Below are 27,157 nucleotides of genomic sequence, written 5' to 3'. Positions count from 1 at the left end.
GACTTTGGACTGTAACTGATATCTTGCAAAGGGGGAAAAAACGTCCTAATAGGATATTAAATTACTGTATTGTACCAAGTGCACACAGACAATGAACTCTACAATGCTTCAATATAGTGCTCAAGACAGATATATGGACACTTTGGTTATAAATTTTATCCTTGTTCTTTTTGGGATCACAATTAACTCGATCAATGGAGTATTTGTGTTTACATTTTTTAGGAGTTAAATTTTTTACAATGATCCGAGATATATATTATAGGCTATATTCACTTGGTTATCGATGATATAAGCACCATCCTGTTACATGGAGCACAGCTTCTGTTCTGTATGTTGTCCTACATTGCTGGTGTCATTGACAGGATTTCTGCTAAATTTTTCCTAGCTGATCGGACAAAAGTTACCTTTAATAATTATCTTCTAACAAACTTATAACCACAACTGCTTACCCCACTGATTTCTGTCAGGACCACTACCGTCAAATATGATTGACAATTAGCATACAGTTTGGATTGGCGGAATGGTTCCGTTCTGGGCGAGAACTCCCTGCGCATCCATGCAGCCTAGCATGGATAAGAGCAGGGAGAGCAGCAATAATCCCCCTTGGGGTAAACAGAACAGAACCAACATGAAAATTTGCAAATATATTTAATTCAAGATTAAAATACAACATTATTCGATAATTATTCTGCTTCAAGGGGAATCAGAATGTCAAATCCTGACTGGGCGAGAGGAGGAGCTGGGGATGGAGGAGGGTAATTTGCTCCTGAGAAACGCGATAGCTGCTGATAATACTGAAGGAGCTTATATATGTACACGGTGATAGGCGTCGTATTCCTATAGGTAGATGTGGATCAGCTGAGGGTCAGCTGATGCGAGCTTGACTAACGTGACCTGCCAGAACTAACGCTATGCTTGATTTATGGTGTTCGAGATAAACGTTTTTACAATCTCATGATTGCATGAAAATTACTAATTGTAAGGGTTGAATCAACCAAACAATGAAAAAAAAAAAAAAAAAACTCAATCACTGTTTGTTTTCTTCATTTACTCTGCTGAAAAACAATGCTATTTTAATTTTCTTGAATATTAAACATCTTCGGAAACATATTTTTAGTGCAATCATAAATTATAAAGTTTCTAAAAAAAAACGTCTCGGGTTACAACTGTAACCCTTATCCCCTGAGAAGGGAACGAGATACTGCGTCGTTGAAAACAACTCTTTGGGGATGCTCCCTTAGCGTGCGCCTCTGAAGTATGAATGAAACTAATCCAATCCTGATTGGTGTTGCGTCATGATGTAACGTGACGGCATAACCGGATGCACAAAAGTGATGCCGACACACACACACACATTAGCTTTGCGATGAAGCAAGCCACTTCCAGGCATCAAGGGGCATGGCAAGACGACGCAGTGTCTCGTTCCCTCCTCAGGGAACAACGTTCCCTATTGAGGGAACTCAACACTGCGTCGTTGAACTGGTCAGTTCAACGAAAAAAAACGACTCTTTGGGGAACGAATGCCCACTATGCCACGCACTGAAAAAGGCCTGCCCTAGAGTGAAACTGATCTCAGGCACTCAGCTAGGACGAGAGCACTCGTGCGCCAGGCGTACTAGGGAGGTTCAGACTAAAAAACCCGATAAAAGTGTGCGGGGTTGCCCAACCGGCTGCCTCACAGATCTCCTGGAGGGGCACTCCAGAGAGGAGGGCCCTAGAGGACGCCATGCCTCTAGTAGAATGAGCCCTTACGGCCAAAGGTGAAGGCAAATTGCGCACCTTGTAGGCCGAGGCAATAGCCTGAACAATCCAATTACTAATGGTTTGTTTGAATGCCGGGAGCCCCTTCTTATGTGACCCAAAACACACTAATAGTTGGTCCGACCTCCTCCAAGAAGAGGACCTCTCAAGGTAAATACTCAAAGCTCTAACTGGGCAGAGCAAATGGAGCCTCTCTTCTTCTGCCGACACATGAGGTGGAGGAGGAAATGCCTGTAGGACAGTGGACCGTGCCATGTTAGAAGACACTTTAGGCACATAGCCAGGTCTCGGGTGCAGGATGGCCTTAACTCCGCCGGGGGCAAACTCCAAGCAGGCTGGCGTTACTGCCAGGGCTTGAAGATCTCCCAGCCTCTTAAAGGGGTCATATAATGCCATTTTTGTACAAGCTATGGAAAAGACATTCCACTTGAGGCCATATAATCTCCTAGAGCTAAGTATGGTTTCAACCACCCCGGCTGATAGTCCAGCATCTAGGTACTGAGCCCCCTCAGGGACCAGACCCACAATTTCCACAGCTCCGGGCGAGGGTGGAATATTGTGCCCTCCGAGGAATCTGGAATCAGAGGAATCTGCCATGGCGGAGCTATCAGGAGTGAAATTATGTCTGAAAACCATACTCGGGCCGGCCACAACGGGGCTACCAGAAGAAGACTGATGCCCTCCTGATGGACCCTCTCCAGGACTCCCGGAAGCAGAGCGATCGGGGGAAAAGAGTACAGACGAAGCCTCGACAAGGGATCTAACCCCAGTGGGGCTGGATGTGTGAGGGAGAACCAAAGTGGACAGTGAGATGCAAATAGATCCACTTCCATTGGTCCAAACCTCTGCAATATCAACTCCACCACCTCTGGGTGAAGTCTCCATTCCCCGGTCCTCAGCCCCTGCCTCGACAGGATGTCTGCTCCCTGATTCTGAACCCCCGGGACATATATTGCTCTGATAGATAATATTCTCCCCTGGGACCATAGAATAATCTAATGTGCCAGTCTGGATAGAGGGCGCGATCTGAGTCCCCCTTGTCGGTTCAGATAAGCTACCACTGATGTATTGTCCGAACGTATCAGGATGTGGTAACCCTTGATGTCTGGGAGGAAGCTCCTCAGAGCCCTGAACACAGCCAACTTTTCTAGGCAATTTATATGCCTAGAATGATGATGGTCCTGCCACAGACCCCTGACAAAGCGGCTGTCCATGACCGCGCCCCAGCCAGTGAGGGAGGCGTCTGCTGAAACGGTTTTACGGCGACATGACGCTCCTAACACTGGCCCTTGGGACAGGAACCAAGGTTTCTTCCAAATTAATAGGGAACGAAGGCATCTGCGCGTGACCCTGGTTGTACGGAACGGATTTCCCCTCGGGGAAAACCCCTTGGCTTTTAGCCACCACTGAAGTGGCCTCATGTGTAGAAGGCCCAAAGGTATTATGCTGGATGCCGCTGCCATGAGGCCCAGCAGTCTTTGAAATTGCTTTACAGTGATGGCCTGGCCTAGCTTTATGCCGGACACCATGGCCAGGATTGATACGACATGCGCGGGAGACATTTGTGCCTGCATTGTAACCGAATTTCATACCACGCCCAGAAACGTAGTTTTCTTGGGCAGGGGTGCACACACTTCGTGTATTGTTCACTCGCCATACTGATTTTTTTGCAACAGACAAACAACACCAAAGAAGACAGACACTTTCACAGAGAATGCTTGCTGAAAAGTGAAAGCTAATGTGTGTGTGTGCCGGCGTCACTTTTATGCATCCAGTTATGCTGTCACATGTTACGTCATGACGCAACACCAATCAGGATTGGATTAGTTTCATTCATACTTCAGAGGCGCACGCTAAGGGAGCGTCCCCAAAGAGTCGTTTTCAACGACGCAGTGTTGAGTTCCCTCGATAGGGAACTGATTATATACTGTAATACATAATATAAACTTTGTAAATTGTTAATGTAAGTGTATTGCACAGATGAATGATTTGCAACATTTGATGCAAAGGTTAGACTTGATCCTATGGCATAATTACTGTACCTCAAGTGTAGCGCAAACAATAATAAATGTAATAAAATATTAAATAAATGTAAATCTTGAATACACTGGAATTTACTTTAAAGGTCCCGTATTATGCCCCTTTTCACAAGATGTAAAATAAGTCTCTGATGTCCCCAGAGTGTGTATGTGAAGTTTCAGCTCAAAATACCCAACAGATCATTTTTTACAGCATGTTTAAATTGTCATTTTTTGGGGCTCAGAAAAACGCGCTGTTTTAGTGTGTGCCCTTTAAATGCAAATAAGCTGCTGCTGCTGGATGACCCAGGGGGCGGAGCTTCATGAGCTCGCGCTCAGTCTCTCAGGACAATTTCATCTCACGGAATGATGATAATATCAGAAACTCTCAGTAACGGTGTTCATTTTGAGTCGGACAATAATGCCTACAAAGTCAGAGTGCTGTATAGAGATGGAACAGGTATAGTTTAGTAGTTTAGTAGTTTAATTACGGTTATTATAACGTATTTGTCATCTGCTTGTATGTATCCATTATTTATTAATAGCCTACAAGTCTGCTGTTTCGGACCAGGTGCGAATGATGATCAAACATATACTGATGAGTTTAATAAAGTTTATTGTACATCACACAAAAGATGAAGCGTCAGTTTTACTTCAGAAAATCACCGTAAGAGCTGAGTAAACACAGTAAGTTATAAGAAGTGCGCAAGTACATAAACGAATTTCGGTAGAGTTGAGGGAGCATTCCTGTGGGCGGAGGTTAGTCAAAAAACTGTTCTACTGACGTCATTAAAGAAGGAAGTAGAGGGATGTAGTCCAAACGGGCCGTTCGATGTAGGCGACTTCTGTTAAATAAAATGTCTCGCTTGGCATTGAACTTTGAGCTTTATAATTTTACAGATATTATTTATACTCTAACAACAACATTACACACTAACCAAAGTTTGAAACATGGGATCACAAAGAACGGGACCTTTAATATAGCAATATATAGTGTAAATGATAAATCACGTTTGATATTTGTGCTGGCTACTGTATACAGGCCACCAGGGCACCATACAGACTTTATCATAGATTTTGCTGACTTTCTATCAGAATTAGTATGCAGATAAAGTCATAATTGTTGGTGGTTTTAATATACATGTAGATAACGAAAAAGATGCATTGGGACTGGCATTTAAAGACATTCTTAACTCTACTGGAGTTAGACAACATGTGTAAGGACCTACTCATTGTCGTAATCATACCCTAGATCTCATATTATTATCCGCAATCAATGTTGATGCCGTTGAAATTCTGCAGCAGAGCGATGACATCTCAGATCATTATCTAGTCTCGTGTAAAGTTCATCACATGTGCATCAAATATGTTAGACCTATCACTTCTGCCTCTAAAGATTGCTTTATTAATAATCTTCCTGATCAGTTTCATCATCTCAGCATCCCAGATAGCTTAGAATAACTCAATATTGCGACAGAAACTTTTAACTCTCTCTTTTCCAGCACTTAGACACAGTTGCTCCGCTGCACTTAAAGAAGATTATAGAAAATAGTCCAACGCCATGGTACAACGAGCACACTCGGGCCCTTAAGAGAGCAGCCAGAAAAATGGAGCGCAACTGGAAGAAAACAAAACTAGAGGTTTTTTTGCATTTCATGGAAAGAGAGCTCAATTGTATAAAGAGAGACCTTAAAAGCTGCTAGATCTGCTTATTGTTCAACCCTATTAGAAGAAAATAGACAAAAACCTAGGTATTTATTTGAAACAGTGGCTAAACTAACGAAAAATAAAGTTTCAAGCCCAGATGTTTCCAAGCAGCACAGCAGTAATCACTTTATGAACTTCTTCACTTATAAGATTGATAATATCAGGGAGAAAATTATAACTATGCAACCATCTACTACAGTATCGCATCAGGCAGTGCAGTAGTGTCCATAAGGAAAAATTTGATTCATTCATTGCTATAGAAGAGGAAGAATTCGTTAAACTCTTTAAATCATCTAAATCGACAACATGTATGTTAGACCCTATACCAACTAAGCTACTGAAAGAGAAGCTTCCAGAGGTCATAGATCCTCTTCTTAATATCATTAATTCATCTTTGTCATTAGGATACGTACCAAAAACTTTTAAGCTGGCTATGATTAAACCGCTTGTTAAAAAAACACAACTTGATCATACAGAATTAGTCAATTACAGGCCGATCTCGAATCTACCTTTTCTGTCAAAGATACTAGAAAAGGCGGTATCCTCACAACTATGTTCCTTTTTAGAAAGAAATGATATCTGTGAGGATTTTCAGTCAGGATTTAGACTGTACCATAGCACTGAGACAGCTCTCATTAGAGTCACAAATGATTTTCTCTTATCATCCGATCGTGGTTGTATCTCGCCATTAGTGTTACTCGATCTTATTGCTGCATTTAATACTATTGACCACAACATTCTTTTAAATAGACTCAAATTATGTTGGCATTAGTGGAATTTCATTAACATGGTTTAAATCATACTTATCTGACCGTTATCAGTTTGAAACAGTAAATGAAGAGATGTCTCATCGATCACAAGTTAAAGCGTACCACAAGGCTCAGTACTAGGACCGTTGCTGTTCACTCTGTACATGCTACCCTTTGGAGATATCATTAGGAAGCATGGCATCAGTTTTCACTGTTATGCCGATGATACTCAGCTCTATATTTCGTCACGCCCTGACAAAACTTACCTATTCACAAAATTAACGGAATGTATAGGTGATATAAAAAATTGGATGACTAGTAATTTCCTACTAAATTCTGAAAAACAGATTCTAATTATAGGACAAAAAACTTCCTCATGTAATAATCTAGAATACTGTCTAACACTTGATGGGTGCTCTGTCAAGTCTTCGTCATCGGTTAGGAACCTGGGTGTGCTCTTTGATACAAATCTTTCATTTGAAAGTCACGTGTCTAGTATCTGTAAAACTGCATTTTTCCATCTTAAAAATATATCTAAATTATGTTATATGCTCTCATTGACAAATGCGGAACAATTAGTCCATGCGTTCATGACATCAAGGCTAGATTATTGTAATGCTATTATGGGTGGTTGCCCTGCACGCTTAATAAACAAATTATAGCTGGTCCAAAACGCAGCAGCTAGAGTTCTTACCAGAACCAGGAAGTATGACCATATTAGCCCAGTTCTGTCAACACTGCACTGGCTCCCTATTAAACATTGTATAAACTTTAAAATATTGCTGATTACTTACAAAGCACTAAATGGTTTAGCTCCGCAGTACTTGAGCGAGCTCTTAACGCATTATAGTCCTTCACGTCTATTGCAATCTCAAAATTCCGGCCAGTTGATAATACCTAGAATATCAAAATCAACTGCTGGCAGTAGTGTCACAGGAGGTCAAAAAGCGAAGCGAGGGTTCAAGTGCAGAAGGATAATTTATTAAATAAACAAAACAAAACAAAACAAAACAAAACAAAACAAAACAAAACAAAACAAAACAAAACAAAACAAAACAAAACAAAACAAAACAAAACAAAACAAAACAAAACAAAACCTCCCCGTGGGGGAAAACAAGACAGGCATCTGGTAAGAAACAGGAAACACGAGGAACAAAAACAACAAACCAACACAGGACTGCAAACACAGGGAGACTAAATAGGGAGCAAACAAAAGAGGGTAACGAGGAAAGCAGGTGGGGCAAATAAATCAATAATCAGGTAACAAGATGGGAGGGGCTAGACAATTGACAGGAGAGCACATGGCACAAGGAAATACATGACAAGCCATGTGCTCACAACAAACCAGACTATACACAAACACATGACAAACCGGGAATGCCAGAGCTCTGTCACCAACCCAAGATGTAACCCAAACAGAAGTGATAGAATCTGACCAGTGGAACCGAACAGTGGAGAATACACATATGGGACCACCGTTAGGGAGTCACTACATACTAACCCAAATTCAAGGGCTCACCAGAAAGGGGCATACCACAGGTAATGGGTCTGGTGATTAGTTCCTCCTCCAAACTTATCTACCGAAATGTGCTTAAATGATGCAAGGTTGGTCCAAGGTTCAACATTATAGGAAACTTTAGCTTGAACCTAAACATGCACGATATTGCCTTAGCAAAGGGAAAGGGGCTGATATAAGAACTACACCCTACCAGTCGTCTTAGTTCCCAGAACACTGGACGGAACTGGTTCCATGCGTTGATTATAAAATATTGCAAAGGTGTTGGGTGTAGCCCAGCCTGCAGCTTTAAAGATGTCTACTAGTGAGGCACCGTTCGCAAAAGCCAAAAAAGCAGCTACACCCTTGGTGGAGTGAGCCCTCTTTCCCAGGGGAAATGGTGAGCCTTGAGAAGCCAGGAGAAATGCATCCACAATCCAGTGGCCCATTCTTTGTTTGGAGACAGCCTTTACCTTCTGCTGTCCTCCAAAGCAGACTGTAGCAGCCCTTGGATCCAAAAGAGAGAGTCTCGACTGATGCATAAGGTGTTTCTTTATTTAGTTCGCCAAACCAGCATGACGTTCAACTTTCAATTCATCATCACCTTAGCACCGTGAAAACTGTATTAAAAAACATACATACAACAAACATTTCACACTCTTGGTTTCACGGCTACAAACGTCATTACGTAAACAAACATTTAGGATGACAAACATTAATTACACAGCAAAATAAACCATACATATGTGCAAACAATATTCAGATTTATATATGAATAAAACATATCGTACCTCGCTGCGCTCACCAAGGAATGCAAACAATATACGATAGTCCTTTCTTCCGTCATGAAACGGGCGTCGAATTATTTAAGTTCACGAACAAACAATTCAAATAAAATCCATGTAGGCTCAAACACAGTTGCGTACCATTCACACCCGCCAGCTACCTTTTAAAAGCTCATCTTCTCTTGTGCAAACTACGGTGCCACCAAAGGGACAAATTTCAACATCACAGGTGCATAGGATTTCCGGTCAATCACATACAGATAACATTAAAGCGCATACAAAATATAGATTTATTTGAATAAAGTACAAACATTAAACAAATATTTTACCAATAACCCAACCCATATTTCATTTAATCAACAACATACATTAAACTCCAAAGTGGTCCTTTACACTCCCACCAATCATGTCATGATAATGCAACACCAAATAAATCCTACATGATTCTTAAGATCTTATAGACCACTTACTATCCCAATATTGGACAATTGTGCAAATAAGCATAGAGTTATGTTAATATGATGGGTTATGTATGCATGTTTGTTTGAGCATGTATGTATGTGAAAGTATACTTTATGACTATTCGCTTTCAAGAAGCAGCACCAACTTTTGAATGGGCCTCTCTATAACAGAAGGTTTAGATGGACACTGATGTTTTCCTGATTTCTGTTCTCCAACTCGTATTTTGACTCTTCGCACTAAGCCATCACTATCCATAAAGGTTTCCACTACTCGCCCCAACTGCCACTGGTTTCTTGGGAGGATGTCTTCCTTTATAATGACCACATCATTCACTTTGAGATTGCGCCGGGCCACATGCCACTTCTGTCGTGTGGAAATGTTCTGGAGATATTCCCTCTTCCATCGACTCCAGAACTGCTCGATCAAATATTGAACTCGGCGCCATCGCTTTGTACAGTATACATCCTCACTTTCAAATTTCCCAGGAGGTGGAAGAGCAATTTTTGACTTCATTAGGATTAGATGATTAGGCGTTAAAGGTTCAAGAGAGTTGGGATCATTTATTCCATCTATGCTCAGTGGGCGGCTATTAACGATGGCCATGGCCTCGTAAAATAGTGTCCTAAGGGAGGGATCATCAAGCCTACCTAAACTTTGAGCCAAAGTAGCATCCAACACACTTCGAACCGTGCGTATCTGGCGCTCCCAAACTCCACCAGCATGGCTTGCTGACGGGGCATTGAAGACAAACTCACACTGATGCTCAGCCAGAAACATTTCCAAAGCCTGGTTGTCACACTGTTTAAGTGCTTCTTTCAATTCGTTCCTTGCTCCTATGAAATTCCTGCCTTGGTCACTGTACAGTTGGCGCACTACTCCTCTTAGGCTGATGAGACACCGTAAGGCATTGATAAAGGAGTCAGTGGATAGATCTTCTAACATTTCAATGTGGACAGCTCGGGAATAGAAACAGGTAAATATCAAGCCGTACCTTTTGTACTCCTTCCTACACCTTTTAATGACAAATGGTCCAAAGCAGTCCATTCCGCAGTATGTGAACGGGGCAGATGCTTCAACACGCTCTTTAGGAAGCTCAGCCATACGCTGCTCTTCTACCGGACGCCTCAGCTTCCTGCACTGAACACACTTGTGTATCAGTTTCGCAACCAACTTGCTGCCACTGATGATCCAGAATCCATTTGCTCTAAGCTCCATTTGAGTTTGACTTCGACCTTGATGGCATACTTGTGAATGATAGTGCGACAATACAAGCTGAGTGATATGGCTGTCTTTGGGTAGAATGCGCGGGTGCCTAAATTCTTCACTAAGTGATGAATGTTTCAGTCTTCCACCAACACAAAGTATGCCTTCTTTAAGAATGGGATCAAGACTAAAAAGAGGGCTAGAACATGGAAGACTTTCCCCTGTTTCAAGTGCCTTTATCTCTCGACTGAAAGCTTGCTGTTGGACAAGTTTTATCACTGCTTTAGCAGCACTCTCACGCTCTTTGACAGTCGCAACATCAGTTTGACACTTTCGTCCAGACACTAGTCTCTTAATTCTTGCCACTACCTTAAGGAGGGTTGTCCAAGAGGATAACCTAGACAGGCGATCAAGCACGTTCGTGCAATCGGTCACTCTTATTGCAAATGCCTGAATGGTTTTAACCTCTGGGTCACCAACCAACAGGTCGGGTGACGAAGTGGGTTCCGGATGGACCTCTTCCTTCCACAAAAATTCAGGACCTGATAGCCAGGTTGTTGATAAAATGTCTGATGCACGGAGCCCCCTAGAGGCGTGATCAGCTGGATTTTCTGTTGTATCAACATAATGCCACTGGCTCGGATTGGTGTACTCTCGTATAAGCTGAACACGATTCACCACAAAGATATGAAATCTCCGTGCTTCGTTGTTGATATATGCTAGAGTGACTTGAGAATCTGTCCAGAAGAATTCCTCATCAATCTTCATATTTAGCTCTGATTTCAGCAGAATGCTCAATCTGGCTGCGACCACAGCAGCTGAAAGTTCTAAACGGGGGATGCTTGTGATCTTTGATGGTGCAACCCTAGCCTTTGCCATGACGAAACTGCAGTGAACTTTGTTCCTGACATCCTTACATCGAAGGTAAGAACATGCACCATAGCCTACACTGCTAGCGTCTGCAAAGTGGTGCAATTCTATGCTCACAATCTTGCCAAAGTCTTGTGGGTGATAACATCTTGGGATCCAGACTACTTTAAGGCCTCGAAGACCAGCCTTCCATTCCTCCCACCGTGGAAGCAAGTCCTCAGGAAGCAGATCATCCCATCCAATGCTCCGACGACACAGTTCCTGCAGAATGCACTTTCCACTTAGAACGAATGGAGCCACAAAACCCAGAGGATCATACAAGGAAGCTATGACAGATAGAATGCCGCGGCGTGTGTTTGGCCTGTCTTTCAAGTTTATGTTGAAACTGAAACTGTCACTTTCAATTAGCCACTGAATACCCAGTGCATATTCTATTGAGGCTGAATCAGGATTGAGGTCAAGCTGTTTGACCCTTGACGCTCTTTCGGATGCCTCAACACAATGAAGAGCCTCACTTTCATTCGAGTTGAATTTGTGGAGTCGCAGGCCTCCTTAACTGTGGGAACACTCACTAGCCCATCATCAACGTAGAAACTATTTTCAACAAATGCCGCTGCAGAGGGATAATGTGCTTTGTATTGCTGTGCAAGATATTTCAGGCCAAAGTTAGCGCACCCTGGAGAGGAAGCAGCGCCGAAGAGATGGACTGCCATCTGGTATTCCTTGGGCTCACTTCCAAGGTCTCCATGCTCCCACCATAGAAACCTCAGGTAACTGCGATTGTCAGGTGTGACGAAGAACTGATGAAACATCCTTTCAATATCGCAGATGATGGCCACCTTCTCCTTTCTGAAACGACAGAGAACTCCCACCAGGGAATTAATCATATCGGGGCCTGTCAGCAAAGTATCGTTCAACGAGATGCTACAAAATTTAGCTGAACAATCAAAGACAACTCTCAATCTGCCAGGCTTCTTCGGGTGGTACACACCGTGGTGGGGTATGTACCAAACAACATCTCCGACAGATACCTCTGGGGCTGGCTCTGCGTCACCTTTGTTGATCACATCCTCCATGAAGGCCTGGTAATGACCATAAAACTGTTGATTGGCCTTGAACTTCCTCTTTAAGTGCTGCAAGCGAATTATGGCCAGCTTCTTATTGTTAGGTAATGATGGGGGATTTTGGCCTTTAAATGGGAGGGGCATCTCCAAATGACCGTCCTCTTTCTGCCGAATGTTTTCACTAAGAATCTGTATGAAGCGCACATCGTCTTGAGAGACACATTTATCCTCAGAATTCCTCTCATTGAAGTCAGACTCCAGAACCTTCAAGATGTCTGCGGCTGATGGAACTGGCATCTCTCTCACTGCAACCCTATGTACGAATCTTTGACTTCCCTGTCTATCCAAGTGGGGATTAGCTGCTCCTATGATACTCCATCCCAACTCTGTCTTCTGTGCGAATGGTTCATTCTCACCACCAGTGATAACCTCAAGGGGAGCTAAAGCTGAAGGACAATCACAGCCGATCAACAGTCCCACTGCGCAGTCTTGAAGAGATGGCAAGTTATTTGCAAGATGTTTGAGGTGAGGCCACTGCAATGCTGTGGTTCTGGTTGGTATACAAGACTTATCAACAGGAATAAAGTCACGTGTGTATGCTTGCCGTAACTGTATGTGATTTTCAGAATGAAAGTTTCGAACTAGCAAACCACACACACTTTGACTGGCTATAACTGTGTCTACAGCAGTCATTGTACTAAGCTTCAACTGTAATGGTTGAGAAACTACATCCAGCTCTCTGACAAGGTCTTCCAAGACAAAAGATGAATCACTCTGTGTGTCGAGAAGAGCATAGGTAAGAATTTCCTTCTGGGGTTCTTTCATAGATGACAAGAAAACCGGAACAATACTTGAGGTAGCAGAAGAATTCTGAGTCACTGCATGGGACAAAACTTTGCGGACTTGCTGATTTGCTTGTCCTTCTGTGGAATCAGAAGTGGAACTTCTCTTTGTTTCACCGGCTCTCTCCTCTCTCTCTTCATGCAGACAGGTTGGATGGCGCCGGCTACACACTCCACAGACATGCCGCGTTTTACAATCTTTAGTTATATGTCCCTTACGCAAACATCCAAAGCATAGATAATTTTGATGTATGAACACCCTTTTATCTCTCATAGACTTGGCAGCAAAGACTGGGCACTTAGCAGTGCCGTGCAGTTCATCCTTACAGACAGGGCATGGCAGCTTTGGCTTGAAGGGAGACAAACTTTCTGACTTAAATTTTGTTTGGGCACTTGTACTGAGGGCCTTTGCCCTCTTAGGGAACCTTTCATCTACTGAGCTGGAGCTCAAGAAGGAAGAAGTGATGGGATTACAGGCTATACGGGCTTCCTTCAGCACAAACTTAGTAAAGTGTTCAAAGATTGGATATTCTCCAAATGCATCAAGCTGCTCTACTACGATTCGGCTCCTTTTGCGGACAATCCAGTCTGGTAATTTTTTCAAGAGCTTATGATTTTCCTCACAATCATTTAAAATGGCCAATCCTTTGACATGGGGCATAGCTTCTTCACAGCTCTTTAAAAAGTCAGCAAAATCTCTAAGTGCCAGAGAATCATTAGGACTAATCTTAGGCCATTTCATCAACTTATCTCGAAACGCTTTCTGCACAATGAATGGATTTCCATACCTGTCCTTTAAAACTGCCCAAGCACCTTCATATGCATCATCAGAGTTCCGGTAAAAGAATCCTTCCACAGCCTTCCGTGCCTCTCCTGAGAGGTAGCCTTTCAAATAAAGCATTTTTTCACTAGCAGAGATAGGTTTCCTGTCAATCAGAATTGTGAACGACATCCAAAAGTCAACAAATTTCAAAGGATCACCAGCAAACATGGTTGGTTCAGGAACAGGCAGACGATTTAGACTTAATGAGCTTGCAATTGCTTCAGCTAAGTTGGCTGTTACACTCTGAGATGATGGTTGCGATTGGAACAGGGAGACTCCTGTATCTAGTTGTCTGTTTGAATATGTAGCCGGAGTGGTTCTGACAACAGAGGCTGTATTTGGTTCTCCCACCATGTTCTCCACATCACCTTCCAGTTTATTGTATGTTCTAACTCGAGCTGCAGCCACTTTCACATCCATGCTTGCTTGCAGCATTTTTAGCCTTGTTTTCTCCTCTTCTAACTTCAGTTCCACTTCTACTTGTTTCTGCTTCATTTCTATCAACATTTGTGACTCATGGAGTTTCCATTCACTTTCCAGCTTAATAAGTTTGGCCTGTTGAGCTTGTATCTCTTCAATAGACTTTGCCTGTTCTAATTTGGCTGCGAGATCTGCTTCCGCATCTGCTCGCTTGCTAGAAGCCTTAGAGCTTGTGATTGACAGGTTATCTAATTTTATGGATTCTTCTGAAATAACACTTTCGGTGCTTGTCTCACCAAAGACAGATTTATATTGTTCACGACTTAAAATCATTCGCACTCTTTCTTTTTCAGCTTCCTCTTTAAAGGTCTCTTGAACTAGACCTACATCAAGCCGTCTACTCACAAGGTCACATATTTCTGTTGTCAGTGTGTTACAAGCATCCAATTTCTGCACAATCTCTGGTGTGCTAAGAGAATTTCGTTGAAGTGGCTCATAATTTTGATTTACACGGTCATATCCACTCTGAATGTGTCGGTTTATTTTATCAAGATCCTCCTTAAAACAGAATTTCTTAAGCCTAGTTCTAGCTTCTCGTGCTATCTGCTTCCAAGATTCATAGGCTTTCAAAAATGCCTTTACGTGCCTTTTAGCTTCCTCTTCACGCATTTGTTTGCCTTTTTCTGTAAGCTTTCGTTCACGAGAGACTGTTTCTTCTGAGCCTCTAGATTCCTCTTCTGACATGTTTGTATCACTAATTGATGTATTTCTAGATTTAAGTGATTCAGGGAGCTGTGGTTATAAGATGGTGGTGTAACCTAACACTACTCACTTCAAATATTAAGATAGACCTACCCCAAAATGTCAAATAAATACCAAAAAACACTTTAAATATTCAAGACAGCTTAATAAAAATTAGAATGGCTAAAGTTAATTTTCGAAATGTACAGCTCTTTACCATACAGTTTCACATTTCACAAGTTTTAAATTTTAAGAGTGAAAATAAACCATTAAACATTTCATAATATGTGTGACCTTTTCAAATATTTATTTCAAATATACGACCTTGCCTGGATGTGTGGAACAAACAATGGCGACCTCCGGAACGAAGACGACACAGCAGATGACTCAGATGTAGCGTCGAGTTTTCACTGTAGCAGCCCTTGGATCCAAAAGAGAGAGTCTCGACTGATGCATAAGGTGTTTCTTTATTTAGTTCGCCAAACCAGCATGACGTTCAACTTTCAATTCATCATCACCTTAGCACCGTGAAAACTGTATTAAAAAACATACATACAACAAACATTTCACACTCTTGGTTTCACGGCTACAAACTTCATTACGTAAACAAACATTTAGGATGACAAACATTAATTACACAGCAAAATAAACCATACATATGTGCAAACAATATTCAGATTTATATATGAATAAAACATATCGTACCTCGCTGCGCTCACCAAGGAATGCAAACAATATACGATAGTCCTTTCTTCCGTCATGAAACGGGCGTCGAATTATTTAAGTTCACGAACAAACAATTCAAATAAAATCCATGTAGGCTCAAACACAGTTGCGTACCATTCACACCCGCCAGCTACCTTTTAAAAGCTCATCTTCTCTTGTGCAAACTACGGTGCCACCAAAGGGACAAATTTCAACATCACAGGTGCATAGGATTTCCGGTCAATCACATACAGATAACATTAAAGCGCATACAAAATATAGATTTATTTGAATAAAGTACAAACATTAAACAAATATTTTACCAATAACCCAACCCATATTTCATTTAATCAACAACATACATTAAACTCCAAAGTGGTCCTTTACACAGACAAAGAGCTGATCTGATCTTCTAAAGCTATCCAGATACATGTGCAAAGTGCACACTGGACAACAGAGATAGGGCTGGATCTCCCTTATCAGGAGGGAATGCTTGCAAGGTTATCACTTGATCCCTGAAATGGGTAGTGTGAACCTTAGGCACATAGGTCTCAGCCAGGGTCTCAGGACCATGTGAGAGTCTACCGGTCTGAACTCAAGGCTTGTATCATCAACAGAGAGGGCTTGAAGGTCCCCCACCCTCTTGACTGAAGTGAGTGCAGTCAGGAGGGACGTCTTCATAGAGAGGGCACTAAGCTCGACTGACTGTAAAAGCTCAAATGGATCTTTCTGTAAGGCCTGTAAGACCACTAAGAGATCCCAAGAGCGCCTTTTAGGAACCTAATAATTAGCTTGTGCTTCCCCACTGACCTGCCATCAACATGTTGTGATTGGCTGCTATCGCAGCCACATACACCTTCAAGGTGGAGGCAGATAGGTGTCTCTCCAGACCCTCCTGGAGGAAGGACAGCACTGACCCAATACCATATCTCCGTGGGTCTTCTCCTCGGACAGAATACCAAGCGACAAAAAGGTGCCACTTCAAAGCATACAGCCACCTTGTTGGGGGGCTCTGGCTAAAGTAATGGTATCTATCACCGTTGGCTTACATCAACCACCAAAGATGTGCTGTCATTGTGACCGAGTCCAACTTCACACTGAGATAAGAGAGTCTCTGCAGAGGGGAGAGCTTGCTCTTCTCCCAGTTGACCTGAAGGCCCAGTCAGACTAGGTGATTGTGCACCATGTCCCTGTGTACACACAACAACTCTCAAAAGTGTGCTAAAATTAGCCAGTGGTAAGATAGTTAAGGATACGCATGCCTGCTACCATTAAAGGGGCAAGGGTGCCCTCAGCGACTTGAGGTGACAGCGACAACCTGTAGGGAAGGACCTTGTACTGGTATGCACAGCCTTCAAAGGCTAACCGTGGCAGAGGCAGGATCTGTTTGAGCAAATTCTTTTACAGTGTTGCACAAAAGACCACCTTTAGAGATGGGAAAGTGCACTTTCTAGGCATCTCGCATCCCCGTCAGGTTCAGCCAAATATGTCACTCCTAGAACACCAAAGTAGACATTGCCCTTGGTGCTTCGGGACGCAACGGTTTCCAGCGAGCTCATGGCTCAGGCACAAGACATTGCGTCTGTGCATCTGAGTCAGTCCCTTGACATTGCGTTGTCGGGACTCTCATATCCTCCGAGGAGGGAAATAGACGAATCAGCTGGGTTGTTCCCTGCCAGTTTGCTTCAGGACACCAAGCTGACTACTTGAAGAACACCAGTGGCCAGTCTCGAGAGGCTGGTTCACTAAGTAGACCTGTTGGCAGCGTAAGACTTCTGCCAAATGTGTCACAATGGGTCCTGAAGACTGTGGATAGTGGCTACAAAATCAGGGTTTTTTTCCAATGCGGTGGGCCCGAGTAGGCTCTGGTAATGGAACAGAAAGTAAAAACTCTCTTGGGCTAGGAGGCCACATAATGTGTTCCTCCTCCCGAGGTGGAGTGCGGTTTTTACATCTGCACCATCTAAATTGCAGGCAGATTGTAACTCAAATAAAATCTGAGGACTGGTTTGTCATGGTAGATCTTAGGAGGCATAATTCCATGTATCCATCCTTCCAAAGAACAGGAAATTCCTGAGGTTCGTTTTCAGGGGAGAAGTGTACCAATATCGGGTTCTTCCCTTCAGTCTAGCTCTATCACCTTGCACTTTCATGAAATGTGTGGATGCAGCACTAGCTCCGCTGCGACTCCGGGCATCCACGTGTTAAACTATGTTGACAATCAGCTAATCTCAGCACAATCTGAACGGATGGTGGTTCGGCATCGAAATGTCATCCTCACCATTATGAAAGAGTTAGGGTGAAGGCTGAATGCCAAGAATAGTGTGCTTTCTCCGGCACAGAGAACCACTTTTCTAGGCGTGGTGTGGGACTCAACGACGATGCAGGCACATCTGTCTCCTGCTCGTATCGATTTGATTCTCACTGCCATAAACAAGATAAAGCTAGGCCAGTCACTCACTGTCAAACAGTTTCTGAGACTTTGGACACAGCTGCCATCAGACACAAAAGCGATATCTTTTGGCCCGCTGTACAAGAGACCCTTGCAGTGGTGTCTCAAGACCAAGGGGGTATTCCCAGAGGGGAACCCACTCTGCATGATCAAGGTCTTTGCACCTTGATGATATGGAGGAAGCCTTGGTTCTTGTTCCAAGGTCCCATGTTAGGAGCACTTTGTCATTGCTTCATGCTCACGACAAATTCTTCCTTCAAGGGCTGGAGAGCAGTTATGGAAGGCCACTCAGGGTCTGTGGAGGAATCATCATCTCTCGTGGCACATAAATTGCCTGGAAATGATGGCTGTCTTCACAGCATTGAAGCATTTCCTCCCAGACCTGAGGTGCCATCATGTGCTTGTTCGCACAGACAACACATCAGTGGTCTCTTCTATAAAGCATTAGGGGGTCTGTGTCCGTGCCCGCTATGCAAACTGGCACACCAGATCCTCCTGTGGTCCCAAGGAAAACAGCTAACCCTGAGAGCAGTATTATTTATATATTTCTCTCCCATGAGAGCAGTATACATTACAGGATACCAAAACTTAGGAGCAGACATCCTATCCAGGCAGGGGTTGAGGCCGGGGGAATGGAGACTTCACCCCGAGGTGGTGAAGTGTATATGGGAGGGTTTTTTTAGCCAAGCATAAGGGGAACTGTCCGCACCACAGGATATGACAAACCCAGCTCTCTTGGGGCTGGACGTTATGGTACAGATTTGGCTGAGGCTCCGTCTGTACGCTTTCCCCCCGATTGCTCTGGAACCTGTGGGTTTGGCCTCTGAGGGGCCGAGGTTGTGGAGACCATACTTTACTACTTTACCATAAATTCTTTTCCATGTCACATCAAAATCTAAATGCTGTATTATAATCAGATGGACCCATAATTAAACCATGAGAGCAATATACTGTAATAAAAATGTACTCTTTATTTCTTTCTCTCACTCCCATCATCATCCCCCTCTTTTTTGCTCCTCCCGCTTTTACATCTTAAGTGAGCATATAAACTTGTCCGTTTACATCTGGAGCCAAAACAATTTACTAAGCAAACGGTAAGTTCACTCTTTCAGCAATGTCTTTAATTTTGTATTTATATTCTTCATTTAATTGTTAACCTGCAAAAAAATTTCTCATTTAATTTTCCTATCAGATTAAATAAATGGAAAAATCCTCAGGATAAAAAAGATTGTATTACAGCTTGATGTTCTTTGGACATCCATAAAGATATTTTTAAGGAAAAGAAAAGGGAAAACAACAACTGTCCAAAATCTTACTTCCCAAGAAAAAAGGACTGTCACTTATATTAAACTGAGCTTGACACCAGTGCAAAAGCGCAATGAACTCTACAATGCTTTTATATAGTCTACAAGAAAGATATGCAGATGCTTTTGCAAAAAATTTTACCATTGTTTTTCTTGCAGTCATAATTATTTCCATAAATGGAATGTTTGTATTCATATTCTTTAGGAGTTCAATTTTCTACAATGATCCGAGATATATATTATACATTCACTTGGTTATCAATGATATGCTCATGGTTTGTTTCAGTGTAATTCTATTTGTCATGACTTTTGCATGGCAAACTGTACCTCTCCCATTCTGTGTTACACTGCTAATAATAGCCTCAACAGCTCATAAGAACACTCCTCTGACTTTGGTCGGTATGGCCGTTGAGCGTTACATCGCCATCTGCAAACCACTGCATCACCATCAGATTTGCACAGTGCGCAGGACATACATCCTTATCTCTCTGATTTGGGGTGTAGGAGTTTTACCTGGATTGGCTGACTTGATTCTCCTTTCAATTGTTCGTCCTTTATCTATCTTTACAACAGGTACTTTCTGTAGTTCAGCATCTCTTTATAACACAGCGTATCATGGAGAACTAAGCAAATTTATGAATGGGCTTTATACATCTGTTGTGTGGGTAATTCTTGTATTCACATATTGTCGAGTGCTTATTGCGGCCAGAAGAGCCACCACTGATAAATCCTCAGCAAAAAAGGCCCAAAGCACCATCCTGTTACATGGAGCACAGCTTCTGCTCTGTATGTTGTCCTACATTACTCCTGTGTTAGACAAAATTTTTCTCCAAATTGTTACTGATCAGCAGAAGAAAATCTTCTTTTTCAATTATCTTTTAACAAACATTGTACCAAGACTTCTTACACCTCTGATTTATGGTGTTCGGGATAAACATTTTTATAAACATATAAAGGGACTTTTTTCATGTAAATTACCTAATGCAAAGGTTGAATCAACCAAATATTAAGCAAAAATGGCTTTATCTTGCTAGTTTGTTTTCTTTGTTTACTCTGCAGAAATACTGATATTAGCCATCTTTGTTAATGCTTACATACTGTATGTTTTTGTGCAGTCATAATACATTACAGAAAAATTTGGAAGGGACTGTAATCTTGTGTTTATATCCTACAATTATATACAAACATGAAAAATTCTTAGTTTTATTGTTTTTGTTTATTTAAGCCTGTAGCTCAGCTAGTGAGTGTGGTGCTTTTTCATGGGTTCACTACTTTTCTAGGAACACAGAACTTTTTACACTCCAGATAAAAATGATATGGGGTTTAAACTATGGTTGAATAAGGGAATAGTTAGATTGATGGACTTATATGAAGACAATATTTTAATGTAATTTAACAATCTGGTATCAAAATTTCAGCAGCTTAGAAGTTTTATTTTTTCGAAACTAAAGAATTCTGTGCAACTCCCTTCATTATCCACACTGGACACCTTTTCCAAACAAGACTGTTTCAGTAAAGGGTGAATTATCCAGTTAATAATATACTGGTCAGAATCATAAAGAAAATTCTGAAAATAAAAGACGAGCATGGAAGCAGGATTTAAATAACTAGACATTTCATTGATGAGATTAGAACATACAATATGTTTAAAAGCACAAACTCAAACTATAAATACTCGTTTGAGACTCTTACAATATAATTGGATAATGAGAACTTATATCACTTCGGTGAGATTAAATACATTTAACCCTAGTATTCCTGACTTATGTTTTAAATGCAGTAATTTGCAAGGCACGTTTTTTCATTGTGTGTGGGAATGTGGTGAGGTGCAAAAGTTTTGGAGGAAAGTGACTACTACTCCTATCTCTTTAAACTCTGTAATATGTGTATTGGCTGTCTATGTGGACAATTGCTCTCTGCCCGTCAAAGAGAAAAAACTGGTGGAAAAAATTGGGGAGATGTTCTTGAGATTTATTAAAGAAGGAGATATTGAAGAGGCTATAGATGTGTGAAGTTGTAGTATATGCTTAATGCTTAACAGGTGTGTGTGACATAAAGCACTGTATGTTTAAGGATTTTTTTATTTAAGTTCCTATTTGTTCTCAGTTAAGTTGTTCGGTATTGTCAAGTCAACATGCTGTTTCATTGCCTTCTTTGTACCTGTGGATTACCTGAGTATGTGTTATTTAATAAATACTTTTGTTTTGGAACATTTTGCATCTTTGTCATCTTCATCGGACCTATACGTGACAGGTGTCATGTACAGTATATCATTTCAACTAAACTTCCCGGCAGTTCCACGAAAAAAATAAAAAAAATAAAAAAATAACATTCGGGGCTAGACTAAATTCTTTCGGGGCTAGAAAGATTCAAATTTTCTAGAAATTCTCATTCCCATTGCCATACTCACGCAGAGAATTGTTATGAAATACAAAGTTCTGTTATGAAACACAAGATGGCGCAGACGGATAGGTCCTTAACTCAATCTGCTAGCAATCACATCATTCTCTACAGGGCACAGCTGATTGGTCCCTGTTGCATTATCTGCTTTCAGATATTTGTTCATTGTTTGTACTAGCAGTTTGCAGCACGCTTTCAGAAACCCCCCACCTTCCCTAGCTCCACCTGTGTAGATCTGCTATGGGTAATTCATGTATGCTACATTGTGCAGCAGCAGCATGTCTTACATGTTCACAGTAGCGTGTCTATGTATTTGCAGTAGCAAATGCTGTGGTAGTAGGTGTTACCAGTATAACACAGTTTTTGGCCGTTGATAAAATAATTTAAAATCTACATCAGTTTATTTGTGCCCACGCTCTCCCAGGAGTCTCTATACCTACATTCACTTTTATAAATTCATCATAACTGTGGTAACAAACCAAGCAGTTCTATCGAACAGTATTTTTCAAATTTTACACTGTTAAGTATGTGTGGTGTGCAGGGCGTGTTTGAACCCAAAATTGTCAGATGTAGGCTAGACGAAATTGCGTGGCAGATATAGTGTTGTAGCCGCGTCTGTTCAATTGGTAAAATGTTATAAGGCTACTCAGTTTTGTGGTAACGTTAGCCATGTTCTTCATGTACCGGCCTTTTGACAGCTTTGGCTGAAGTTGTCCTTGTGTTAATGGTCGTGTAATAACTTCTGTATGACCTGGCAATAAACATTTTTATAAGTGTGTCTATAATGTGATAGTCTAAACTGATTTTATTTCGGTTGCGGGTTGGGTGGTCAGTTCTATTTTTAAGCGGGTCGGGTCGGGTGCGGATTTTAATTAGTGCTGCTGTCGGAAAACGGTTCGGATGCGGCTTTAAGCACTGCGGGTACGGGCGGGTGCGGATTTACAAAATCGGACCTGTGCAAGACTCTGGCACAGTACAACAGGAGTCAGATTTCACTTAATGATGTTTTATTGACAAAGTTTCAGAGGAGCACGTTCAGATAATTAACCTAAATTAATTCAAGAGGAGCCCACTCAGTTAATCTACCAATTACCAAAATAAGAGGTATATATACAGCAGACTTACCTCTGTTTGTCGACAGTTTAACAAAAATAAAATCTGCATCGGGGCAGCAACCTCAGCAGCCCAAAAAGGCCTCTCCCAGCAGCAGATCCAAGCTCTCGAAAGATGATCCTCAGATGCTTTCCAAAGCTACATCAGGACCAACCGGTTCCACATTAAAAAAGCCCACCAAACCCTCATCGATTAAAATCCTCCGGGTCGTCCACCTTGGTTTTCTTTCTCTGTCCAGCGAGTGTTGATCTCCCAGCGGACGCAGTGAGAACTCTCGCGGTCAAGCACCTATGTTTTTTCTCTTTTCCGACCAGCGAGCATTGGTCTCCCAGTGGACGCAGCGAGAACTCTCCTGGTCGAGCACCCATGTTTTCTCTTTCAGTCCAGCGAGTATTGATCTCCCAGCGGACATAGCATGCGTCTATGTTTCCTCTTTCTCCGTCCAGCAAGTACTGATCTCCCGGCGGACGCAGCGAGAATTCTCCCAGCTGGGTTTCCAAATTTCGTTACTCCATCGTCGGCTGGTAGGGCCCACTGGCCCGACGGCGTGAGCTGCTCCCATCGGAAGCTACATGGGCCCTCTCGGTCGACCGTCTTTGATCTCGCTGCTCCCCGCCCATTGGTCGGCAGAGCTCACCCGTCTGATGCCGTGAGCTGCTCCCTTCAAGAAACGGCGGGTCTTTAGTCTGGAGGCTGTCCTTTGCTCTTCTCGCTTTTGGGGGGGTACTCTGGGTTCGGGCAAAAATTCCGAGCTCGGAGCCCTCCCCCCGGACAGCACGCCAAATACGCATAATCTTTACTCCACTTAAATACATGTAAGTGTGAACTTGTGAAATTATGTTAATTAATAAAGTTCCTGAGGAGCATGTTCAGATAATTAACCTAAATTAACTCAAGAGGAGCAACCAATTACCAAAATAAGAGCTATATACAGCAGACTTACTAAAACTAAAATCTGGAGATCTCAAACACTGAGATCCACACATAGGTGTGGCTCGGCTGCCATCTTGGATTGATGTTGAGTTATGTGTGTCACCATTGTGCTGAAGAGTAGAGCCTAGAGGTATATACAGCAGACTTACCTCTGTTCGTCGACAGTTTAACAGCATCCATCCACCACCCCATCTCCTCACTTCTAGTCCCAACTACTCTTACAACAACCGGTGTACTCTGGGTTCGGGCAAAAATTCAGAGCTCGGAGCCCTCCCCCCGGACAGCATGCCAAATACGCATAACCTTTACTCCACTTAATTACATGTAAGTGTGAACTCGTGAATCACGTGACAAGAGTAATGCCTGCTACAGACTGTGCGATTTCGGCAATCCTTTAAGATCGTTACAAATCACACTGTGACGACATGGATCTAATAAATATGGGTACGACATGTATGTACGCAGATTGTACGTTGATGACACATTGAATCATAGTAGGGCCCTATAATTTCCGCGATCACGGAATCGATGACGGAATCGCGGAACTGGCAAATTAACGCGGAATCTAGTGTTAACGCGGATTTTCGCGGAAGTTTACATATTTGCAATAAAATTCTGTTTTTGTGTGGGAGAAAAACGTATGTCTGAGGAAAATGTAGACCGGGGGAAGCAAATCTGTTGCGACACAACCCCTCCTGTCATTTCAGCTCCCCCGTCTATGAGCTCCCCCTTCAAAACAATGAAAGCATAGCGAAGCGGCTCTCCACGGCTCTGCTTTCGTCGGCGAAAAAGTTAAGAAACTCGACGCTAAGGCCGGCGACACATTGGCCTCGTGGCGTGTCCATTTTTATTTCAGCTCCCATGTTAACAGGTTAGAGCTTGCACACTACCTGCGTGACATGCGCGTCTCAGAAAACGCGTGCATGCTAGAAATAGAACCGACGACTATTTTTCACACGACATGCAAGCGTGTTGGAAGCGTTTCCAGGCAAAATAGAATAGGAAAAGATGTTTATATGTCATTTTGACACGAATACATATTAATAAATGACATTTTGATGTTTAAGAGTCTCTAGGTTTTGACATAAATGCAGATATAAATGTAATTTAAAAAAATATTATCGATTTTCAAATACTGCACCTGTCAATACAGAACTCTTGTTTTGTCAGTTTTGTCAACATTCCGTTGACTGGAAGCGCAAAAATACATGCACTGACCACCTGTTATCCAAAAGCCATGTGAAGAACAAGGAGAAAGTACTAAGGCCACCACGTCCATACATACGTGCTGCTGCTGCATTCAACATGGCTGTTACATGATGACAAAGTCAACTTTAATTTCATAACTCAGGGAGTAGGCCCTACTTGCTGTATTTTGCCTTGTTTTTGATGCACTTTAATGTACAGTATGGAAAAGATGATTCTTATAAGTACTTCATGTATAACTCTATGTATAACTAATTAGGGTTTTTTTTGGTCCTATTTTTTTTACTTGAAAGAAAAAGCTAATGGAGCACTTTATTTAAACTTATATAAACGAATATAATTGTGGTTTTTATGTGCACTGAAAAAAAGAGGAGGCAAAAGAGAATATGGACACAGTCATGGCTAGGGAAAAGAGGCCAACATGTTGCATTTTTATTGGCTATTCAGTGGACGTAGGTCGTAGCAGCAAACACACTGTGAGTTTGATGTCAGAAAATTATCGCAGGCTATCTTTGGTCGCAAGAACAAAACAATGGCCGTCTTTGAACCTCTCACACTGTATGACGTAGGACTAACGTTTAGGAGCCACGACCACAGAAATTGCCAAGATTTGTCATCTTTTGTCTGGGACAGCCCAAAATCATTCAATGTGTGCCGTGCATAAGGAGAGATGACTGACAAGATGATGGTGTCATGGCGGAGAATATGGTGCGCAACAGATCCTAAGCGTCATTGACAAATATTTTATTTTGTGAAAAATGTGTGGTCAGTACACAGCTCCCTATACACATAAGCACTCTCTTTCCTTCCCTCCCTTCCTTCTCCCTTGTGTTGCTTTTGTCTCCCCCTCTTTTACATCTTATCTGAGTATATAAACTGGTCAGTTTTCGTCTGGAGCCAAAACTATTTACTAAGCAAACTGAAAAGGGTAAGTTGTCTTTATTATTATTTTTGTATACACTTCATTACTTATAATTGTTAAACTACAAAATGTTTTTCCTTTTTTCATTTCTATATCAGATTAAATCAATTTAAAAATCTTTTGGATAAATAGGCTACCATCGTATTAGCTGGATGTACTTTTGACAGTCATCAAGGTCGTTGGAAGGAAAAGAACAACATCAACAGTAAAAAAAAGAGAAATTCTTTACACCTGTGCATGAGGACAATGAACTCTACAATGTTTCTATATAGTGTACAAGAAAGATATGCAGATGCTTTTGCCAAAAATTTCACCACTGTTCTTCTTGCTGTCATAATTCTGTCCATTAATGGAGTATTTGTATTGACATTTTTTAGGAGTTCAATTTTCTACAATGATCCAAGATACATATTATATATTCACTTGGTTATCAACGATATGCTCATGGTTTTTTTCAGTGTAATTCTTTCTGTGATGGCTTATGTATGGCAAAATGTACCTCTCCCGTTCTGTGTTACAATGCTAATAATAGCCTCAACAACTCATAAGAACACTCCTCTGACTTTGGCCGGTATGGCCGTTGAGCGTTACATCGCCATCTGCAAACCACTGCATCATCATCAGATTTGCACAGTGCGCAGGACATACATCCTTATCTCTCTGATTTGGGGTGTAGGAGTTATACCTGGATTGGCTGACTTGATTCTCCTTTCAATTGTACGTCCTTTATCTATTTCTTCTACAGTTACTTCTTGTGGTGCATCAATTCTGTACAGCACACCATACCATGAAGTACAGTCCAGATTTATGAATGGCCTTTACTCATCTGTTGTGTGGGTAATTCTTGTATTCACATATTGTCGAGTGCTTATTGCAGCCAGAAGAGCCACCACTGATAAATCCTCAGCAAAAAAGGCCCAAAGCACCATCCTGTTACATGGAGCACAGCTTCTGCTCTGTATGTTGTCCTACATTACTGCTGTCATAGACAAGATGTTTGTCCCACTTCTTCCAGTTGATCGGGCAAGACTAACCTTTTTAAATTATCTTCTAACAAACATTTTGCCACGACTACTCACTCCCCTAATTTATGGTGTTCGAGATAAGCATTTTTACAAACACATGAAGGAACTTTTTTCATGCAGATTATTCATTGTAAAAGTTGAATCAATCAAAAAATGA

General features: G+C 41.9%; 2 protein-coding genes across 2 annotated transcripts; both read left to right on the top strand.

The window, feature by feature from the left end:
* Positions 1-91: 91 nt before the first annotated feature.
* LOC311092709 (odorant receptor 131-2-like) lies at positions 92-27,157 on the top strand (the record flags this gene model as incomplete). Its single annotated transcript, XM_084129644.1, has 2 exons — positions 92-222; positions 26,353-27,157. 2 exons carry the CDS (start codon positions 92-94, stop codon positions 27,155-27,157), a joined length of 936 nt encoding a protein of 311 aa, XP_083985770.1.
* LOC311092284 (odorant receptor 131-2-like) lies at positions 19,476-20,411 on the top strand (the record flags this gene model as incomplete). Its single annotated transcript, XM_084128869.1, has 1 exon — positions 19,476-20,411. The coding sequence occupies one exon, from the start codon at positions 19,476-19,478 to the stop codon at positions 20,409-20,411; it is 936 nt and encodes a 311-aa protein (XP_083984995.1).

Source organism: Abramis brama, assembly GCF_963993115.1.
Source record: "Abramis brama genome assembly, chromosome: 11".
NCBI lineage: Eukaryota > Metazoa > Chordata > Actinopteri > Cypriniformes > Leuciscidae > Abramis > Abramis brama.
Note: the sequence above shows the minus strand (reverse complement) of the source record. Positions and strands in the feature narration are given on the sequence as shown.